The sequence below is a fragment of the Bombus affinis genome, chromosome 6, assembly GCF_024516045.1.
Source record: "Bombus affinis isolate iyBomAffi1 chromosome 6, iyBomAffi1.2, whole genome shotgun sequence".
Taxonomy (NCBI): Eukaryota; Metazoa; Arthropoda; class Insecta; order Hymenoptera; family Apidae; genus Bombus; species Bombus affinis.
This window is the reverse complement of record NC_066349.1, coordinates 7,475,560-7,493,376: the sequence shown is the minus strand read 5'-3', so window position 1 is coordinate 7,493,376 and position 17,817 is coordinate 7,475,560. Positions and strand designations below refer to the sequence as shown.

The 17,817-nt window shown below is 34.7% G+C and overlaps 1 protein-coding gene across 8 annotated transcripts in view; it reads right to left on the bottom strand.

The window, feature by feature from the left end:
- Positions 1–17,817, bottom strand: part of LOC126917941 (small conductance calcium-activated potassium channel protein) — a 240,366-nt gene that overhangs the window by 32,669 nt on the left and 189,880 nt on the right. For all 8 annotated transcript variants that reach the window (XM_050725394.1, XM_050725395.1, XM_050725396.1 and 5 more), the window contains one exon: positions 14,073–14,168. In XM_050725394.1, coding sequence (XP_050581351.1) covers positions 14,073–14,168 — 96 coding nt within the window. The remainder of the gene's footprint in view (positions 1–14,072; positions 14,169–17,817) is intronic.

Genomic DNA, 17,817 nt, shown 5'->3' with positions numbered 1-17,817 from the left:
AATCTGAAATTCCTAAAAATTTCATATTGAATAGGTCGATTATTAAGTGCGGCAGATTTTGTGGAAATTAAGAAAAGACGTGGATTCAAAGTGGTATTATTAAAAATATTAATCGTTGCTTTTCTACGGTTATTGAATAGTTACACGTGTAAAATTACGAAATATATTAAAATATTACTTTTACTAGAAACTCGTTATAAAATTATAGGCAAGTTCAACCCTGTATAATTAACGGGAGTTCAGGAAACGTATGAATTGAAAGGTTTATTAAATGGAAATTATGACGTAAAATACTGTTCAATAAATGTGTTTTCGAATCGCTTATATTTGTAAACGAATGAGTTAGAAACTGCTTACGCCTATGCGTTCGAACTGCCTTTTAACTCTTTTTTTCTGTCGATTTCGCTTGAAAATTGGAACGAGTTTTTCCTCTGGACGTGTGATTGACGTTTCTACGTTGTTGTGGAATATCGAAGGGTTTATTTGCGTATTGACTCTACGCACGGTTATCTCTGGTAGCCGTTCTGACACGTGACTCGTGAAAATAAAATGGTCTTCTTCTGGTAGATTAGAACAAACAACATACCGTACAAGCTTAATAAAAACATTACAAATACTTTTATACAATTACATACGTGTAATAAGTATATTATTATTAATAGATAACCTTTCGTTAAATAGTATAATTTCTTTTGTTTCATTATCAAACTTGTTAATATTATGCAAGGTAATATTATCAATGCTGGTAACTTGTATTTATATCTTTTTGCAAATTTTAATTGATATACGTCAATGTAGTTGATGCATGGGCATCCAAATGTAAAAGAGAGTACAGTTTCAGGCACATGTATAATATTTCAGACAATTCAATAGCCTGAAAAATAAAAACTGTTAATCCGCTTTTTGCTTACCGTGAATTGATAATCAACGGAGCACAGAAATACAGTGCAAAATGAAAAAATTACAACTATTATTTATTTTCCTGGATTTCAGCCAGGTTTAGTGATATTTTCTTCGATTTTAATCAAATTCAACACAATATGCATATCCTAATCCCTATTATACAGAATACAATAGATAAGATTTTCAATCGGATACGTTGCGTATTTCCACCATATATTTCATAAACAAGGTTTCGCTATTGTGCATTCCATGGGAAATTGATGTCCGTTTTTTAAAATTCGAATATTACATTCTCGATAAAACGCTAACTGTGGATAACGACGAAGCCTCGATAAAAAGTATTTAAATCCGTGAAACCACAATTCCATAAAACACTTACAAACAATAAATTCCCAAATGCTCAAAAAAAGGCAACGGAAAAAATCGGCTTTCGCTAATTGAATTTCGCGTTTCTTTATAATTATACAAACATTAAAATTTATGTAAAATTTTAAATTTATACAAGAGATAATTTCCAGAACTGTATATATCACATGAATGATTTCTATCAAAATTCTTTGGTACAATTTCTTATTCAAAACAAATATGTTAATCAGAGTATTTCTAACAGAAGCAATCTCTCTTAAATTTTTCGATTTTTATTAGGATAAAAAACTGGGGAAAAATTGGGAAAAGTTACTAAACTGCGTAATTACAAAAAAGACGAAAATTCACGAGAATCCTTCGTAATACGAACGCTTCATTTCCAATATATGCATCGAACGAACATTTCGAACACGAACATGAACACGAACACGAACATTTCGATATAAATCCTATGTGATTGCATCGAAAAAATAGATTATCTTCTTATCGAGTGAGCATTCGCGAAAGTGGAGATCGCCAGGCGTGACGCTCGGACATCCAAGGAATTAAATTCAAATTTCAACGGAGTATCTTGGTTAAGCCGTCCCACGAGATTATCGTGATCTCGAAGAATCGCGTGCAGCGTACCCATTAAAATTTGCAATAACGGGGATCGTTTGCAGTATACAACGCTCGTTGCTCTCGGATTAGTTAGTTACTCTTACAGGCGGGGCTCGTGAACCGGTTACGTAGCAAGAATCGAATCGGTTTACGACTGGCCCTTATGTAAACCTGTGAAACGCTCGATTTGAAACGCATGGAAATGGCTGAGGTTATCAAACATCGTCAGGAATTCGTTCGTTCTACATGGAACTTCCCTCGAGTTGGTTTTCCTTTCACAGATTGTTGGCGGAGGAGGAATCTCCGAGGCAAATACGTTTCTGGAAACGAGGGAAGATAAAATAATTCAAAATTTTCGTCTTCTTTTCATATTTACTCAGAAGAATGACAGAATATTGATAAAATGTCGTGAAATATTTATTTCATTCGCGTTTTCCTTATTTCAATATAATAAATGTAACACTTCGTATGAACAAAAATCTTTTTACAAATACAAGTTATGAGATTAAAGATGAAAAACATGTAAATAAATTTACACGATTCTTTTAACAGCGCAACATTAAAAATTAAAGGATTAATACACCAATATATAAATGATTAATACTATTTCCTAATTATAGCAAAGATGAACAGAATTATTCTAACCTTTCCCTGTTCGCTTTTTAATTACTACTAGTTATTTTTAATTGATGGAAAGACATGTTAAAATGTTTCCTAAGTTCAAAGAGTTAACGCGGGAAACCGCATCAGGATACGCCTATTCAACCGAGAACATGGCTCCCAAGGGGAATGAATAAGTTGCCTCGTCACGACGAAAAATGAGTATCTGATAACGAGTAATAGACATGTAAAAGAGTCAGCTATGAAAAATGTTGACACACTCCTCGTGGGAATGTATCGTTTTAACAGAGCGTTAAAATACAGTTGGCAGATACTCAAAAAGCGATCACAGCGTTGCTGGAAATCAACAACGCGATGTTTAGCAAAGCAAATAATTATATGGACCGTGTGTACGCAGTAACGTTCGACGATTTTCTCGTGTTGAGATCGACGTTTCAAAAAATTGGTTCACAGGATCTGTATTCACGCTCTTTGATTACCGACGTTTTCGAAATCGCTCGCTGGAAAACGTGATTTTAATTGCACCGAAGAGAGTGTACCAAATCGTTGCATCCGATATCGACACACAATTTATGTTTGCGTCGGTTCTCGTCAACAGCGTTGGCCGGGTCGATCGCGCGTAGGAAATCGACGAAATTAATTTTATGGCGAATGCAAAGTTTCTGCAAACATTTCACGGCAAGTGTAATGGGTTTGCGCCAGTTTTACTGGAATTTCACTATCTACACTGATAGTCTTTATCGCTTTCATGAAGTCCAGACTTGGCGGAATTTTCTATCGGTTGGGTTGGACGAAAAATCAATATTTCTCTCTCGCTCTCAATAATAGAATCTTCTCTTTTGCTGTCTCTCTTGATCTCTTTGCTGTCTTAAATTTCTTCACTGATTTGAAAGAAAAATTCGAACATCCTGGAAGAAAAAGTTTCTGAGAATCTCACGACACGATCGAGTTTCCTTTCTTGGTGAAATATTTTTCATCGGTCGAATATAGATGAAAGTTTCGGTAACGTGACTCATTGAGCGCGACCGTCTAAGTAAGAAAATAGGTCTGCGATATAAAGACTGAAGAAGAAGATATATTGCGAGGTTTTGAATAGCGGTCTCTCAACGGAAGTTGGGATCTTAATATGGTAGCCTAGGGGCTGTTCGAATGTCTTCCCTTTGATGTGGATTCACGAAGCGCACAAAGGGATCAAATGCAAAGAAGTACACAGCAACTTTAAACTCCTGTAAAATATGTTAAATTATTTTCTCATTAATTTAGTGAAATATAGATTGGTATTAAATGTGCGCTTAATTTTAATGTAATATTGGAATTTTTAATAAGTAATTTTGCACGTATTTTGTAACAAACCACCGTCGTCCTCGACGAGATGACGATTATACCTACAAGGGTATAACATTGTCAGTTACTCAAAGTAAGTAGACCAAGCAAGTTATGTCAGCAAAGTGGCAATCGATACTCCCAAATTGTTTTAATATATTTAAGGAACCAATAATTTCAATGTATGATTTTGATCAAACTTTTAAACAATGATAATTCAGTCAAAGCTTTCAGCAATGCATCGAAAAGATTTATCATGTATTATCTTTAGAGAAAAGAAAAGAAGGAAGATAAAAATGGATGCTAGTTATTTTCAGAACCTACATCCTAATTTTACGATGTCTAGAAAGCTTGAAATATTTATAGCATTCTCATGAAATATCTTTCAGTTTGAATCATGAGAGTGAATCGCGCAATGCCTGGTTGGTGTCTGTGCAGTTTCTATAAAATATTTTTGTTGAGAATTTTGGATCTTAATAGCCGAAATAATGATATAAGAACACTAAATTTACACTTAGAATTCATATTAGAATAGTTATATATTTATTTGATAAGCGATTTCAAAGATATTCATCGATACACACTTGCACGCGTCTCAGCACTTTCTTCCATATCCGACTGTTAACTGACTGAACAATTTACATTCATCTATTTTCGAGACGCCGCTCACACACATACTTCCACACACTTATATTCACATACAAGTATTACTACTACGCATCTAACTTAGTCTAGCACATAAAATTATACATATCTCAATAATTTTAATACAATTTCTCTATCCGCACAAAATAATATGCATATTACTTTATTTATGCTTTTTAATAATATCATGGTTAACCAGCTTGTAGATATTATTTTACTCTTTGGCCCTTAATGAGCGAAAGCACAAAAACAGCCCGGCAATTTACGAAGTGGTTTGGTAGAGTGGCGAAAAAGTGGCTCGGCCCATTTCGACGTAGTTATTACAAAGTTAAGGAGTGCACTTGACGCTCTACTGGCGAGAAAGAAATCGCGAGCCAAATAGGCATGAATTGAGAAGATAAATTTCCATCGATTACGCTGGGATTTAATGGCAGCCTCATCTATGGAAAAATAGGTCGAAATGAAGGTACGATTCCGCTATAGTTAAAACATTCCCGCTAACTTATCGAATCGTTCGATAAACGTCATTTACGATCAACTTCGGTCACTGACTGTATTTTGTACATTGCTTACGCAACAGCTTGCTCGGATTACATGATCGCGCAGGGAAGTGGGATAATGAAAACCTAACGAATCACTCGTTAATGAATACTAATCGACACGAATATTCTTACACTCTGTCAACTTAAAATTGGAAACTTAAAACTTGAATCCCTGATCATGAATGTTCTCTTTTCAAATTACTATAACAAAGATGGTGATTATTTCCTGAATAATTATTTTGCTATGAAATTTTGTATTAATTAATTGCTACCCATAACGATCCTCTAATTGTAACGAGTGGACAAATGAGGCGTAAACTACAATAGTACATTGTACTGTATAAACACTATAAAATATCTCTTCACAGTGTAGAATATTTGTCTTTTGTCCCTGTAGGTTTTATGCGGTAGTTTATACGCTATTTTCCTTCATAACGTCTCGTAAAGCTTTAATGTAAAGCGATTTAAATATCCTTTTAATACAAGGGGATCCCATTGAATTCCCTTTAAGCTTGAATCTTAGATGCTCTTATTAAATATTTATTTAAAACCTCCGTTCCAATATCGTATCTCATATATACCGTCTTTTACTACGTAAGAATAAATTAAATCTAAAATTTCTATTTTGTATAAAAGTCTATTTAGTTTAATCTAAGCGAATAAGAAAATTGTTTTTATTAAACGGTCGTTAATTACTCGTAAAGTAGTTGTGAGTAAATGTAATCGAAAGCACTAGAAGATATATCGCGAAAGTAATTTATTGGAAAAAGAAAATTCCGCTTCCTCTTCACACGAACGACTTTTGAAACGTCGATGAAAACATTCTTTTCCGTGTCCCGAGGTGGCACACCGTCACTCGACATGAATATTCTAATAGTAGCAATTGTCGACTCTTCTTATGGTGGTAAGTTTCTTGTAATCCTCGAGCAAATTGAATGAAACTACCCATTAAGGTCCGTAATAAATGTTACGTTACCGATAGTTTATCTCCGTATACTGATATCCATCTTAGATTTATTTTGTAGGATCAGTTTATTGTAAACGTTTGAACTCGAATTGACTGTCGAATCGCTTTTATTTCGTTGTGCCAACAAAATCGCGATTAGAAGATTCGAAACACATTTTTAATTAATATTTTGAAATTCATCGGATGATCGATGGCTTTTCATTAATTAGAATATTCTTCTAGCTACAGAGAATTGAAAATGTCCTCGTCAATCGTATATTGATCAATCAAAATTTACGAAACTGTAACGTTTTTATTTCAAACTATAATTTAAATTCGAAGCTTAACAAGTACGTACATTGAATTTTGATTGGTAAAAAGTATCGTGAGAAGTGACGTGTTATTACACGATCAAACAATTTGCAATATTCTATTTTCTCTAGCAGGTTTACAACTTTTTTTTGTTAAAATTTCGATTATCGATAATTGAATTGTTACACCCTTGAAATTCTAGTAATATTGAAAAAGATATTGACCAATCCCGTAAAATGTTAAATATATCTTACTTGGAAAAAAGATCTACATCGGAAAGTTTCTAAATTCCTCTCATAAAATCTTGAAACACCGAATTTCACTTAGCTGCATGAAGCAATTTGCCGCGAAGGGGAGCACAAGAATTTGTGAGATACTTGTTCTAAAAAAAAACGGACTTCCTAATGGAGCTAAGCTTCTGAATACCGATGTTAGCACTCCTGTAACTTTTTCTCGATGTCACGCCCGGCACACCGAATTAAATGTAATCTTCTCCTTCTGTATTTTTTTAAAGGCGAAGGAAATCGTATTTTCCGGCATGAATTCTCCGCCTGCATTGTTCGCGGACCTTTTTTGCAAATTCTTGCACTGACGTATGTTTTCTTCCTGACTGGATTTATGCGAAACGTTTCCGAACCACGGCGAAAATCAACTTACTTCTCGAGATTGCGATGAAATTCTCTGTTCGCCGTGGGACGAACCTGCTTTACCAGGATTAAAAATAAGCAATTTCGAATGGCACGATTAAACGAAACGGGAAAACGTTCCTCGTGGCTTCTTCTGAAACAACACAGGAACGCAATCTTCTTGAAGGAATTGCTACCAATTCTCTTAGATTTTTAATAATGCATTGCTACACCCTGAATGTTCTCGGCATAGATTTAAGAAAAAGAATTCCAGGCTTTTAGGGAGAGTTGCTCGGTTTGCGGAAAAATACGCTATTGCTAGGATACCTCTAGAGGGTTAAGGGATGCTTATAGAGGAGAATTCACCCCGTGGTGCGTTCTAATAGTTTCAAATTGCGGTTCTATGTCGTTGTGGTATATTTCATTCCTGTATGATTTCCTTTTATTTCATTTTATTCCTTTCTTTCTTACTCTCTCTTAATAAATATTATAACGACTACTGTACTTTCGATATTTTATCCACCTTTGGATATTACAATATTTTTTATTAAAGATACAGTCTAGTTATAACATATGGAATATTCAATTTTTCACGCGTTTTTCCATACTTCATTGAATTCTAGGAGGTAAACAAAATTGCAATCACATATGTATATAGAAGAGAAAATTCTCAATCTTTAAATGATATACATTTACAAACATAAACATTGAAAGAGAAGATGGATTTAGAAGACTGGCTCAATAAAGTCGGACGTTTTCTGTTACAACCTAATAAATGCTTTTGACAGTTTTCTGATATACATATAGGTTTGCTGGAACTTCGTCTTTTCCTTATTCCAAAGGTAAAAGAGGTTGAAAGATGAAAACCACTGTCGATTCGAGCTGCGTATCACTCGCATGCACTCTTTGTCGATTTAACGCGAAGCATGGACAGGCGTGAAGATGGTCGATTGGTCGAGAGTGGCTGTCATGCGCGTTATTACATCTGCTGTGTTTCAAGGAACGAATAGAGAAGTATATCAAAAAGTTTTATCGATTCTTTGTCCTCGTCGTTCCCTATGATTCTAACACTGGCACTTTGTTTGCTTATCTTCAGAAACCATGACATCTTTTTGACATTATTACATTTCACATGATATAAAGTACCACTGTCGAACATTGGGAGGAATGTCTTTTTATTAAGAAAAAATGTTTGATGATGAATATTTTTAAGTTTAAGACAACTGCCAACTGTGCTAATATTAACGAAGCGGCAAGAAAGTAATTGCAATGGTCTTTCATGAACATTAATTGACGAATCACCAATTAAATTGAAGTCGGAAAATAGTTTGGCATCATTACAGGAAGGTTTCACAAGTCTACAAATTTGATTTGATATTATCGATGAAATTTTTATTTTACGCTATATATTAATAGAGAGAAACGTTCGATATTCAACATTGTTTTAATTTAAAACAATATTAAAGTTCGTTAATTATTATTTGTACCAGTGTATTAAATATTGTTTATAGAGTCATCGAAACTTGTAAAATGGCAAAACAGTAATTACGATAGTTACGTATGAATATTACTTATAACGAATCACCAATTAAGGAACCTCTCGAGATTATTTAAAATTTTAATTATCAAAGTTATTCCCAGCGGTATATTATTATAGTAAAAAGTTAAACTAGTTAAAGGACACGCTCTGTTGGCTGGTTAAACAAAGTTCGTTTTATCGTTTATAGTAGAAAATCACATTGGCCCGTTAATTACTATTAATTCGCAGCAATAACTAAAATAGCTTATATGCTGTAACGCGATTATAATTCCCAAGTAGAGCAGCGTTTTCAGTGAAGAGGAAACAACCGTGAACCGATCAGGCCTTTTTGTTTTATCAGCTAAACTGATTGTCTATCTGCCAAAATGTCGAGTGATTCATCATGGCAGCTTCAATTCCACTCATCGAACCAGTAAAGCAAACGCCAGTGGCACGTGTTCGTTTCTTTCTGATCTAATTACCATCTTTTTCCATTTTTCGTTTTTTAAATCCAATTAATGAACATTAGTATTAGATATCATATGTAAATTATAAATATTTCTACATTTATGAAATTTCTATATTTATTTATGTAACAATATTAATATCTTCAGAAATTAATACTAAGTATCATTTATACTAGAAACCACTTATTTTTCTGAGCAACTGCATATATTTCACGGTAATAGTACGAATTTTAAATCGAGAGTTTCAAAACGAACAATTAAAAATTTCGCCATTGCCATCGCAATGTCAGTGCGTGTTACGTCACTTGGCCAGTCACAGCTCGAACATTTAAAAGCCATGATAAATATTGACAGCAAGGAGAGATGTTAGACTGGATCGTTTGACTTGCTTCTCAACCCTTTGTCGAAACCGTGTTTATACAGGCTAACAGACCATTCTTAATTTCAAACTTCGTCTTACTACCGAGGTGGTTGTGCATCACGTTACATGCAAACATACTAAATCCATAAATCCATATCGATTCGGTGTCGTGACTTTATCGCGTGATTTTATGATTACAATTTGCGATTGAACGTGAAATGAATTGAGTTTGAAAATTAAGAAGTGTGATGTGCAATTAGTGTTGAATGAATGTTGAAATTTTTTCATCGAGTAGAAGATAGAGAAGGATTTAGATGCTCTGATGTATACATAATTAAATACCATAAACTTTCGAGTTAAGTGTTATGAACTTCTTAACTAGTCTGTATTAAGGCATTAGGGAGAGCGCTATACTTATACCGAACACAGTGTAGATGAGATTCTCTATGGGAGATTTTGAGTTAGTTACGTTTATCGTGTTATATTTTACACCCTCGAGTTATATAATTTAAAATGGAAATCGTATCTTCTGGAAAGTTGAGAATAGAGCCTGCTAACTTATTTTCTTATGGATAAAATAATCTGGTTTTATATGCAAGATAAGACACATAAGTTGTATTATTTTCTTTAAAATCTTAAAAAATTTAATTAAATTCAAAAAAATGCCAAGAATTTCTCCTTTGTTAATACGAGAGTAAGATTAAGAAGGAGTAGGGTTAAATTAATTATTCACTCCGTTTCCACGTGATGCACCTGATACATTATACTCTACCACACGTTAAGCTATCCCTGTATCTCAGTTTCACATTTCCCCACGCACGACGGTTTCCGAATCGATCAATCAAATCACGAATCTCCACTGAAAGTCTTCGCAAATGGTACCGTTTGACCACGGATTGTTGACCGAGATATTCGAGTCCCTCTCTCTGTTAAACGAGCTCGTGCGGTAATGCAATTCATTCTGCATGATATACGATCGAGAGATTAGCCCGATAGGGATTCGAAGAAACCCGACCTGTTATCGCGACCAACAACGTACCACGCGTCTGACTTATGACGGCTTATACCACTTACGGGTGAATTCTGCGATCAGTAATAACCGGTCTATCATCAATTACAGGTGAGGATTCATCAGGCTTACGATAAGAGGAGCAAACTGCCTTCGAGTGGACGAATCAGATACTCGAAATCAGAGGAATCTTACGACACGCATATAAATTAGGCGATACTTAATCTTCGAAATTGTATATTGTTCTAAAGGAATGTTATCCATCAGAAATTTCTTTGTGTGTTTTGTGTGAAGGTAGTGGGATTTTGAATAAAAAGTTGAATAGAAGAGTTATGTAGAAATAAGTGATTTTTCAGAATGAATTTGATAACGATGGATAAAAACGAATATCGTTTTGCAGAGAATATTTGGTTTATATAATATTACTATATTATATATTACTATGCAAGTTTCTACTATTCAGTAAATACGTGTCTGACCAAGGATAGTGCTCATCTACTCGTTCCTTTGGCCTTTCTATGATATGTATTCCTTCTGACATTTTCGTATGCAATTTATATGCTAATTCACTGTATGCTTATTGTATGTCACTGTATGTTACTCTAACACTGTTTTCCACTACACAGGTTAGTATTAGTCATTTACTCTGGAATATACTTGTATCATATTTTGTAAAAATCTCAACGTTCTCTTCATTTTGCAATAAGTTTCTCTCGGTCAATTTTCCAGCAGATCCATCCCTATCAGCGGAATCGGTTCACCGGCAGTGGTTTACGAGGCCTCGATCTCGTTTATCAGTCCGCGTAACAGACGCAGTTTCGCTGGAATCGTGCCGTTTCGCGGTATTATGCCGGCAAAGCGTGCACCGGCGCACGATAACGCAATTAGAGTACCGGCCCCGATGCGTTCGTCATCGTGAACAATTTGCAATTTTCTCACGAGCGTAGTGGCAATCGAGTTAACCGCGCGATTCCCTGTAACTCGATAGAAATTCAGGCACGTAAAACGCAGCCGTTATCATGACTACGCTATTCGTAATCGCGATAGCAACCAGTTTCTGACCAAGTTACCAATTATTACGTAAAATTAACGGTTCCATGAAATTCACGAGCCTTTTTCCTGCTTAATTTTCCGCCTGACAGACTCACGTATATCCGATAGATCTTATGGATACGTCGACATTCCTTAGATTAGATTTAGGGTTAGATTTGTGGCGTAGAATCGTATTCTATTACAACACCAACGAAGGGTTCGTAGCAAAACCGAACCTTTAAAATTCATTTATTTTGTTATTGATCCCTCTATTAATTCACTCATTTTTGGGAAACTATTGCACTTTTTATCACTTCTTTCGCTAATTCTCCCTACAACGAAGCTTCATGCTTCGAATATTTATTAAAAAATGAATCGATCCATAATGTCTAGAATAGCAAACTGTACAACCCAGCCAGCAGTATAACCATGGTTATTGCACCTTCTAAAATGATGCTGTTGCGTTTGGACCTCGTTGTATTAAGACATAAAGCGGAATCTGTAACTCTAGCCCGGTTTAGTACTAAACCACGTCGATACGGCGTGGAACGATTTTGACGATTCGCAATCGAGTTGACAGTGTTTGGGTTGGATGGCGGTGCACACAGCGATTTGCTTTAATACTGCGGTATAAAAGCGGTGGCATTGCCACGGATATTATCTCACCAATGCTGCCATATGCATAGACTAGACAGAAACAGAGAGAATCCGTTTCAAATAATCACGGTCTGCGTTAATAACGGTGAAATTTGTCGGACACCTAGCGATTCGAAGAACCATAAAATCGCGGCTTATTGGCCCGGTTCGTCGAGTGGTATGGGGCGGATGAAAATAAAGTCGTTCTTCATGAAAATTCATGTCGGTCAACGCGATCGACGATTTTAACGAGCCAGTCGCTCCCATTGTCATACGGATTTGCAATAAACGCACGGTTCTTCCGTATTTTAGTTATGTCCGAATTATATCGAGTAACTGGGGCTGATTCGCGATTCGTTGCTTCATACACGAAATTTTAGATGTTTCCGACCATTCATTCGTTGTTGGAATATTTTCATCGCATCTGAGTGAAATGTGCATACGCAAGCACGATGATATTGGAAGAAAACGAAAGAATATTAAGATTCGTAAGAATTAAGCTTCGTTTCAACTTCTTGATATGGGAATTATCGATCTGATAAATATATTGTACGTAAATCATTATATTTAATATGATATAATACGACGGAATTACTTTAGAACTCTAATTACGTACCTATAATAAAAAAAGGTATTAGTAACTGTCTAAATTTTTGTTACATTCTGAACTCTGTGAATAATTTTGTAATTCACTGTATTTTAGTATAACATAATTTAAATTCATAAGGTTAAGTGGTCAAGCTATTTAGCTGCAAGCAATATATAGTTCGTTATAATGTTACAAATACGTCAGATATTTGACATTTTTTTAAACTATAGAATCTAAATGGACAAAAATATTAAGCGCACTTATGGAATTCTCTCTTTCATAACCAAGGTATTAAATGAAAAAAAAATTCGATGATATAAATAGATTGAAAAAATGTATAAACGAAGTGTTGTGTTAACACAATGTCTATCCTTCGTAGTTAAAACGAACAACCCGTTTAGCAGCAGATCGATAATAATATCTATTATGCCTGTACGTGTCATGAACTATAAGTAGTTAATTTTCCCGTATGTCGACAGTGATTTAGATAGGCAGAAAATCAGGGTTGCTTCACGAGGGTCGGAAAGTTGATGGAGAGCTCAATTTCGTTCGACATCCAGTCATTGAAGTTTCATTTACTTACCGACTCGACAAATTATCGCACTATCAACTATTCATACTTTACCGTGGTATCGTCGCCTCGTATCACTTTTATGTCGATGGAATTTCACGGTCATTAATCAGATTTAATCAAGAGAGGAGGAGGAGGAGGAAAGTAGGCGGGAAACCGGAAAATTAGTTTTGTATCAATTGCTCGATTAATCATCGTTAAATCGTAATTTGGGGTTGCTGCACGACGCGTGCTTAACAGGCATGTCGATTTCACGCATCTGCGTGACTTCTTTGATTACATTCGAAAAGCCAGGCCGATTAATTTGTCCGTTCAGCTGGCAGACATCACTGCTACTTTATTTTCTTCTTTTCATTAAATTTATAAAGCATAGGGTGTCGTAAACGTTCTTGATTGTGACTTTCCATTCGACAATTCTGTTAATCTTCTTGAAATTTTGTATCGATTTGAGATGAAATATTAATTTAAAAAATAGACAACTGACAAACTAAAAAGACAACAGAACTTATGAAACGACTTACTAGAAAATTTGCAGAAAATATAAAATTGTCGATTTGAACTTTCAACTGTTAATTTTCGTGAAATTTACTTTTATTAAACATTAAATACTAATTGAGAAAATAGACAAGCAAAAGTATTAGAATTACTCGAATAGATTAATTCTCACGTGCAATAATTTCTTCAGTAAATAAACGATCTTCTTGGAATTTGTTTGAGAAATAAAACATATATCCGTGCCACAGGAAACGTCGATAAAGGTGTAGTAAAGGGTAGAATGCTAGAATATAGAGCGAGACGAGATCAAGACATTTCTTCCGCTCTGAAAGACAGTCAACGCGTTCCGCTTTCTGAAATGAAACCCCACAGGTGTGTGCAAACGCCACGGGTTTATATCGTATGGCCTTTTTCCACGTTCGTTTGGTGGAGGCAACGTCCACGGATAGATTGTTTACATGCACGCTACAAGGACGTAACATCGAGCCTATTGGATTTTTTATACGCACCTGAACTTCTAAGGCATGGTAAGCAAATATGAGGCCAATCAGTATCACAGTAGACACAGAGATCAGGGTTTTCAGTGCTGTCGAGTAAAACGAGGCCTGCAACATAAAACGTCGTCCTCGTAAATCTCAGTTCTGCCATTTAAACCATACACATCGCCTTTATTCTACTACCTCCTCTCTAAATGTTTTTTAATAAAAGTAGGATATTATTCGGTAGGAAATCTGCAAACGTGGGTTCATATACGTTAATTTCTTTATTAACTGTAATTCTTACAGCAATTTTTCTTCTTTTCTCTTTTTGAAAAAGTATCTGATATGAGAATTTTCTTTAGAAAGAAATAATAAATAAATATTTTCTTAAGAAATAAATATTTATTTAATAAATATTCAAGTTTTATGCGTAACAGACTCAATTTCGTTATTTCTTCACCGTAAACAAGAATTATTTATTTTAGCTACTGCGTTACTGGATAAGGTAATATACGCTACGAAGTTGGATTTGTTCAGTTAAGCGCTTTGTTGGGAAAGTTTCGAGCGAGTTCGGCATGTACCAAACTATAGGAAAACTAATTTTTAATGCAATTTTTACAGCGAACGATACGGTACACGCGACTATTTGACATTGCGCGCATGTTCCGCCAATAATTCGCAGAAATTTTGTACAAGCACAGATTCATTCGATTATAAAAGGGGAAAAAAGGCGAAATGGTCGTTGGAAAAAATTCATGCTGTCAATAACACGACGATCAGAGAAATAGCTACTACGTGGTATGTGTCTTCCTGGGTGTCGTGATGTTTGCTATAAATTTTGCAAATAGGGATCATAAAATAAAAGAGAAAGTTCGAAGACAAAAATGTAATTTGAAGTATAATTCCTTTATACATATATTTTTTTAACTCTGTTATTCTATTATTTACATTTTATATTTTAATCATTGCTTTTAAGTGAGTTTCTGTAGAATGTCAACTTTAGGTTATTTCTCTCTCAAAGGTGTTTTACTTACATTATCATAATTTCTAGACCCTAAGTAAGACAACTGTCAATGTCAAATATTTTAATTTCAGATAAAACATCGTCAAACAAAATGTATTTAAATATATTATTTTTTGTAAAGTTCAATCCAATTACCATACTTCCATCTCAACAGGTTCGATCAATCCTCATCGTCTGTATTTCCTGGGACGTCGAACGAGAAAATTCTTCGCAAAAGAATTAATTGCAGCTCCGACGTTCGTCGTACGACCGGAAAAAGAAAACACGCGCTCAAGCACGGGATACTGAAATATTTATGCGTTTGCGTAAAGTTGCTTATTGCTCGTAAAAGTCAAACAGGGACTGCGTTTTTTTTAAAGGTGACATTAAACTCTTCCGACTGCAAGGCATGTGACATTTAGAGAGAGAAAAACGGTGAAAAAAGAAAATTACATCCTTCCGGTTCATCTTTTCCGAAACGTCTTCCGAGTAGTACGAAAAAGGACATGCTAACATAGCATGGAATTTCATGAATAATATTTTTCTCCTGCTATTTGTTCCTCTCAGAATCTCCCACTTCTAACTCATATTAAGGGAAAATATGATTCTCTTTTTAAGGAAGATTGTCTCTGGTATGTTGTATCGTTTTAAGAACAGTGATTTTAAAAAATTATTTGTTTTAAATTGAACGCCCTTCTATTAAATATTTTATAGTGTTTATGTATAATTTCTGTATTTACGATCAACACATCTTTGTTCTTCATTTACAGCCCCGATGGATCTCATATTTTACGATTTCAGCGCAATAATAAATCAGAATATTATTCAGCGAAATTTCCGCGTTTAGGAAGTTATCGTACGTTACCGAGCACGTACGCGTGACATCATTCAACGTACCGCGGTATAATATTGTAGTTCGTGTGTGTCATTTGCATGCTATTTGTGCCTTCTATTTATAAAATTGCATTTGCATAGATGCGATTATCCCCAGTACGCGTTACGTTGTTTAAATCGTGAAATTCGTTGTCTCGTGTTATTTTTATAATCAACTGGCAGGTAACGCGGATACAAAGTTTCATTCTCATAAATATGTACGTAGATATTCGTTCACTTTCATTCTCGATTACTTGGCGAAACTGATTCAGTATGTTTCACAAAGGTCAATTGCTTCCAGCTTTTATTTGTTTCAACTTCGAACTTTCATCCTGTAATCGTTACAGAGGGAAGATCCTACAAAATAAATAATTAGATTTAACAATTATTTCGAATATGTTTTACGAAAATTTCCAATAATTTAATAAGCAATTTTCTCATAAATCAGAGTTATATTTCGTTTATATTGCCTTTACGATGCGATTTCTTTATGAAAATACGAATATATTTAATTAACTCGAAAAATCTATACAAATCTGGAAGAAAATTTAAGCTCTATCCATTTTTATATCTTATTTCACTGGCATTTAATTATTGTTATTTTATTATTGAATATTTTTATTATCCAAAAATTTATTTTCAATGTTTACGTACTTACGCTATCGCATCAATTATAAGTAATTATGTAGCGGGCCAATTTTTGCTAAAGGTGGAGCAAGCAGATTATTTATTAATAGACCGCGAATTTTTATGGATTTATAGAAAATTTGAAGATACAAAAGTGATTTGGTTTCTATCAGTTCCACGTGGCTCTACTTAACGCAAAATTACGTCTCGTTAATTTTTTCGGCGACCACAGAGATCAGTCGCAGTTCGACTTTACATTTTTGATTTAATTACTGAGAGAATACTTGGCTTGAAGTGCTTCGAGTGACTCGAGAGCTCTTTATTCAAGACCTTACGACCCGCGTCGTTCCTACGTTTTAGGACCCTCCACGTCCTTCGATTTTTACTGTGAATCGTGAGCTTCAAATGGGCCATTCTGTATCACTCACTGTGAGTTCAAATGGAGAAGATTTGTAAAGTTTAACAGAGTATGACTACACTGCCGCTCAAACGTCTTAGGACAGTTACTATTTGCTTAAGAAATGAGAAAAAAATATGAAGAAATATCAGTTAATTTGATGCTTTGTATGACAAAGAAGCTACTTAACTACGTTTAATGAATGAGATAGATAGAGGCACACATCTCAGCCAAGGTTCAACATTTCTTGGATATATGAGGTTTAACGTTGCTTCATTAAAAAAAAGAACCCCATTTTGTTGAAGAATCTCGAATGTTTCTATTTAATTCTCTCCAATATTCAGCTAAGAGCAGTATTTGTCCGAATTTCATTATTTTTCATTATTTTCATTTCATTATTTTATGAGAACTCATAATACGACCTGATTAAAGCGACACTTTTTAATACTTTCAAACATCAGGATATAAATTTTGGAATAATTTGATATAAATAACGATCATCAACGGACTCGTATAAGCAAATGTTAAAATTTTGAACCGTAATAATTCGAAAATGCAGGATCATCAATAATAATGTAATTTAATTGGTTCACGAAGCCCTAAATAGCCAGATTCGGGTTTCGTGGTAGCGATATTGTGGCTCCTGTAATAATAGGCAGTCAGTTAATTAGTTAGTTACACATAAGAGGAATATAAATTAGCCGCAGCGCGGAAATACGTTTCCGCTAGCCGTGTCCGATGATGCAGACGTCACTCTTTGATAAGATATTGATATTGAAATTAACGAAAACTGACATGCACTGAATGAAACTTAATCAGAGAGGAAGACTGGGCCAAGTTTCATCTCCGCTGCATGGTGTTCTGTATTTTCTTTC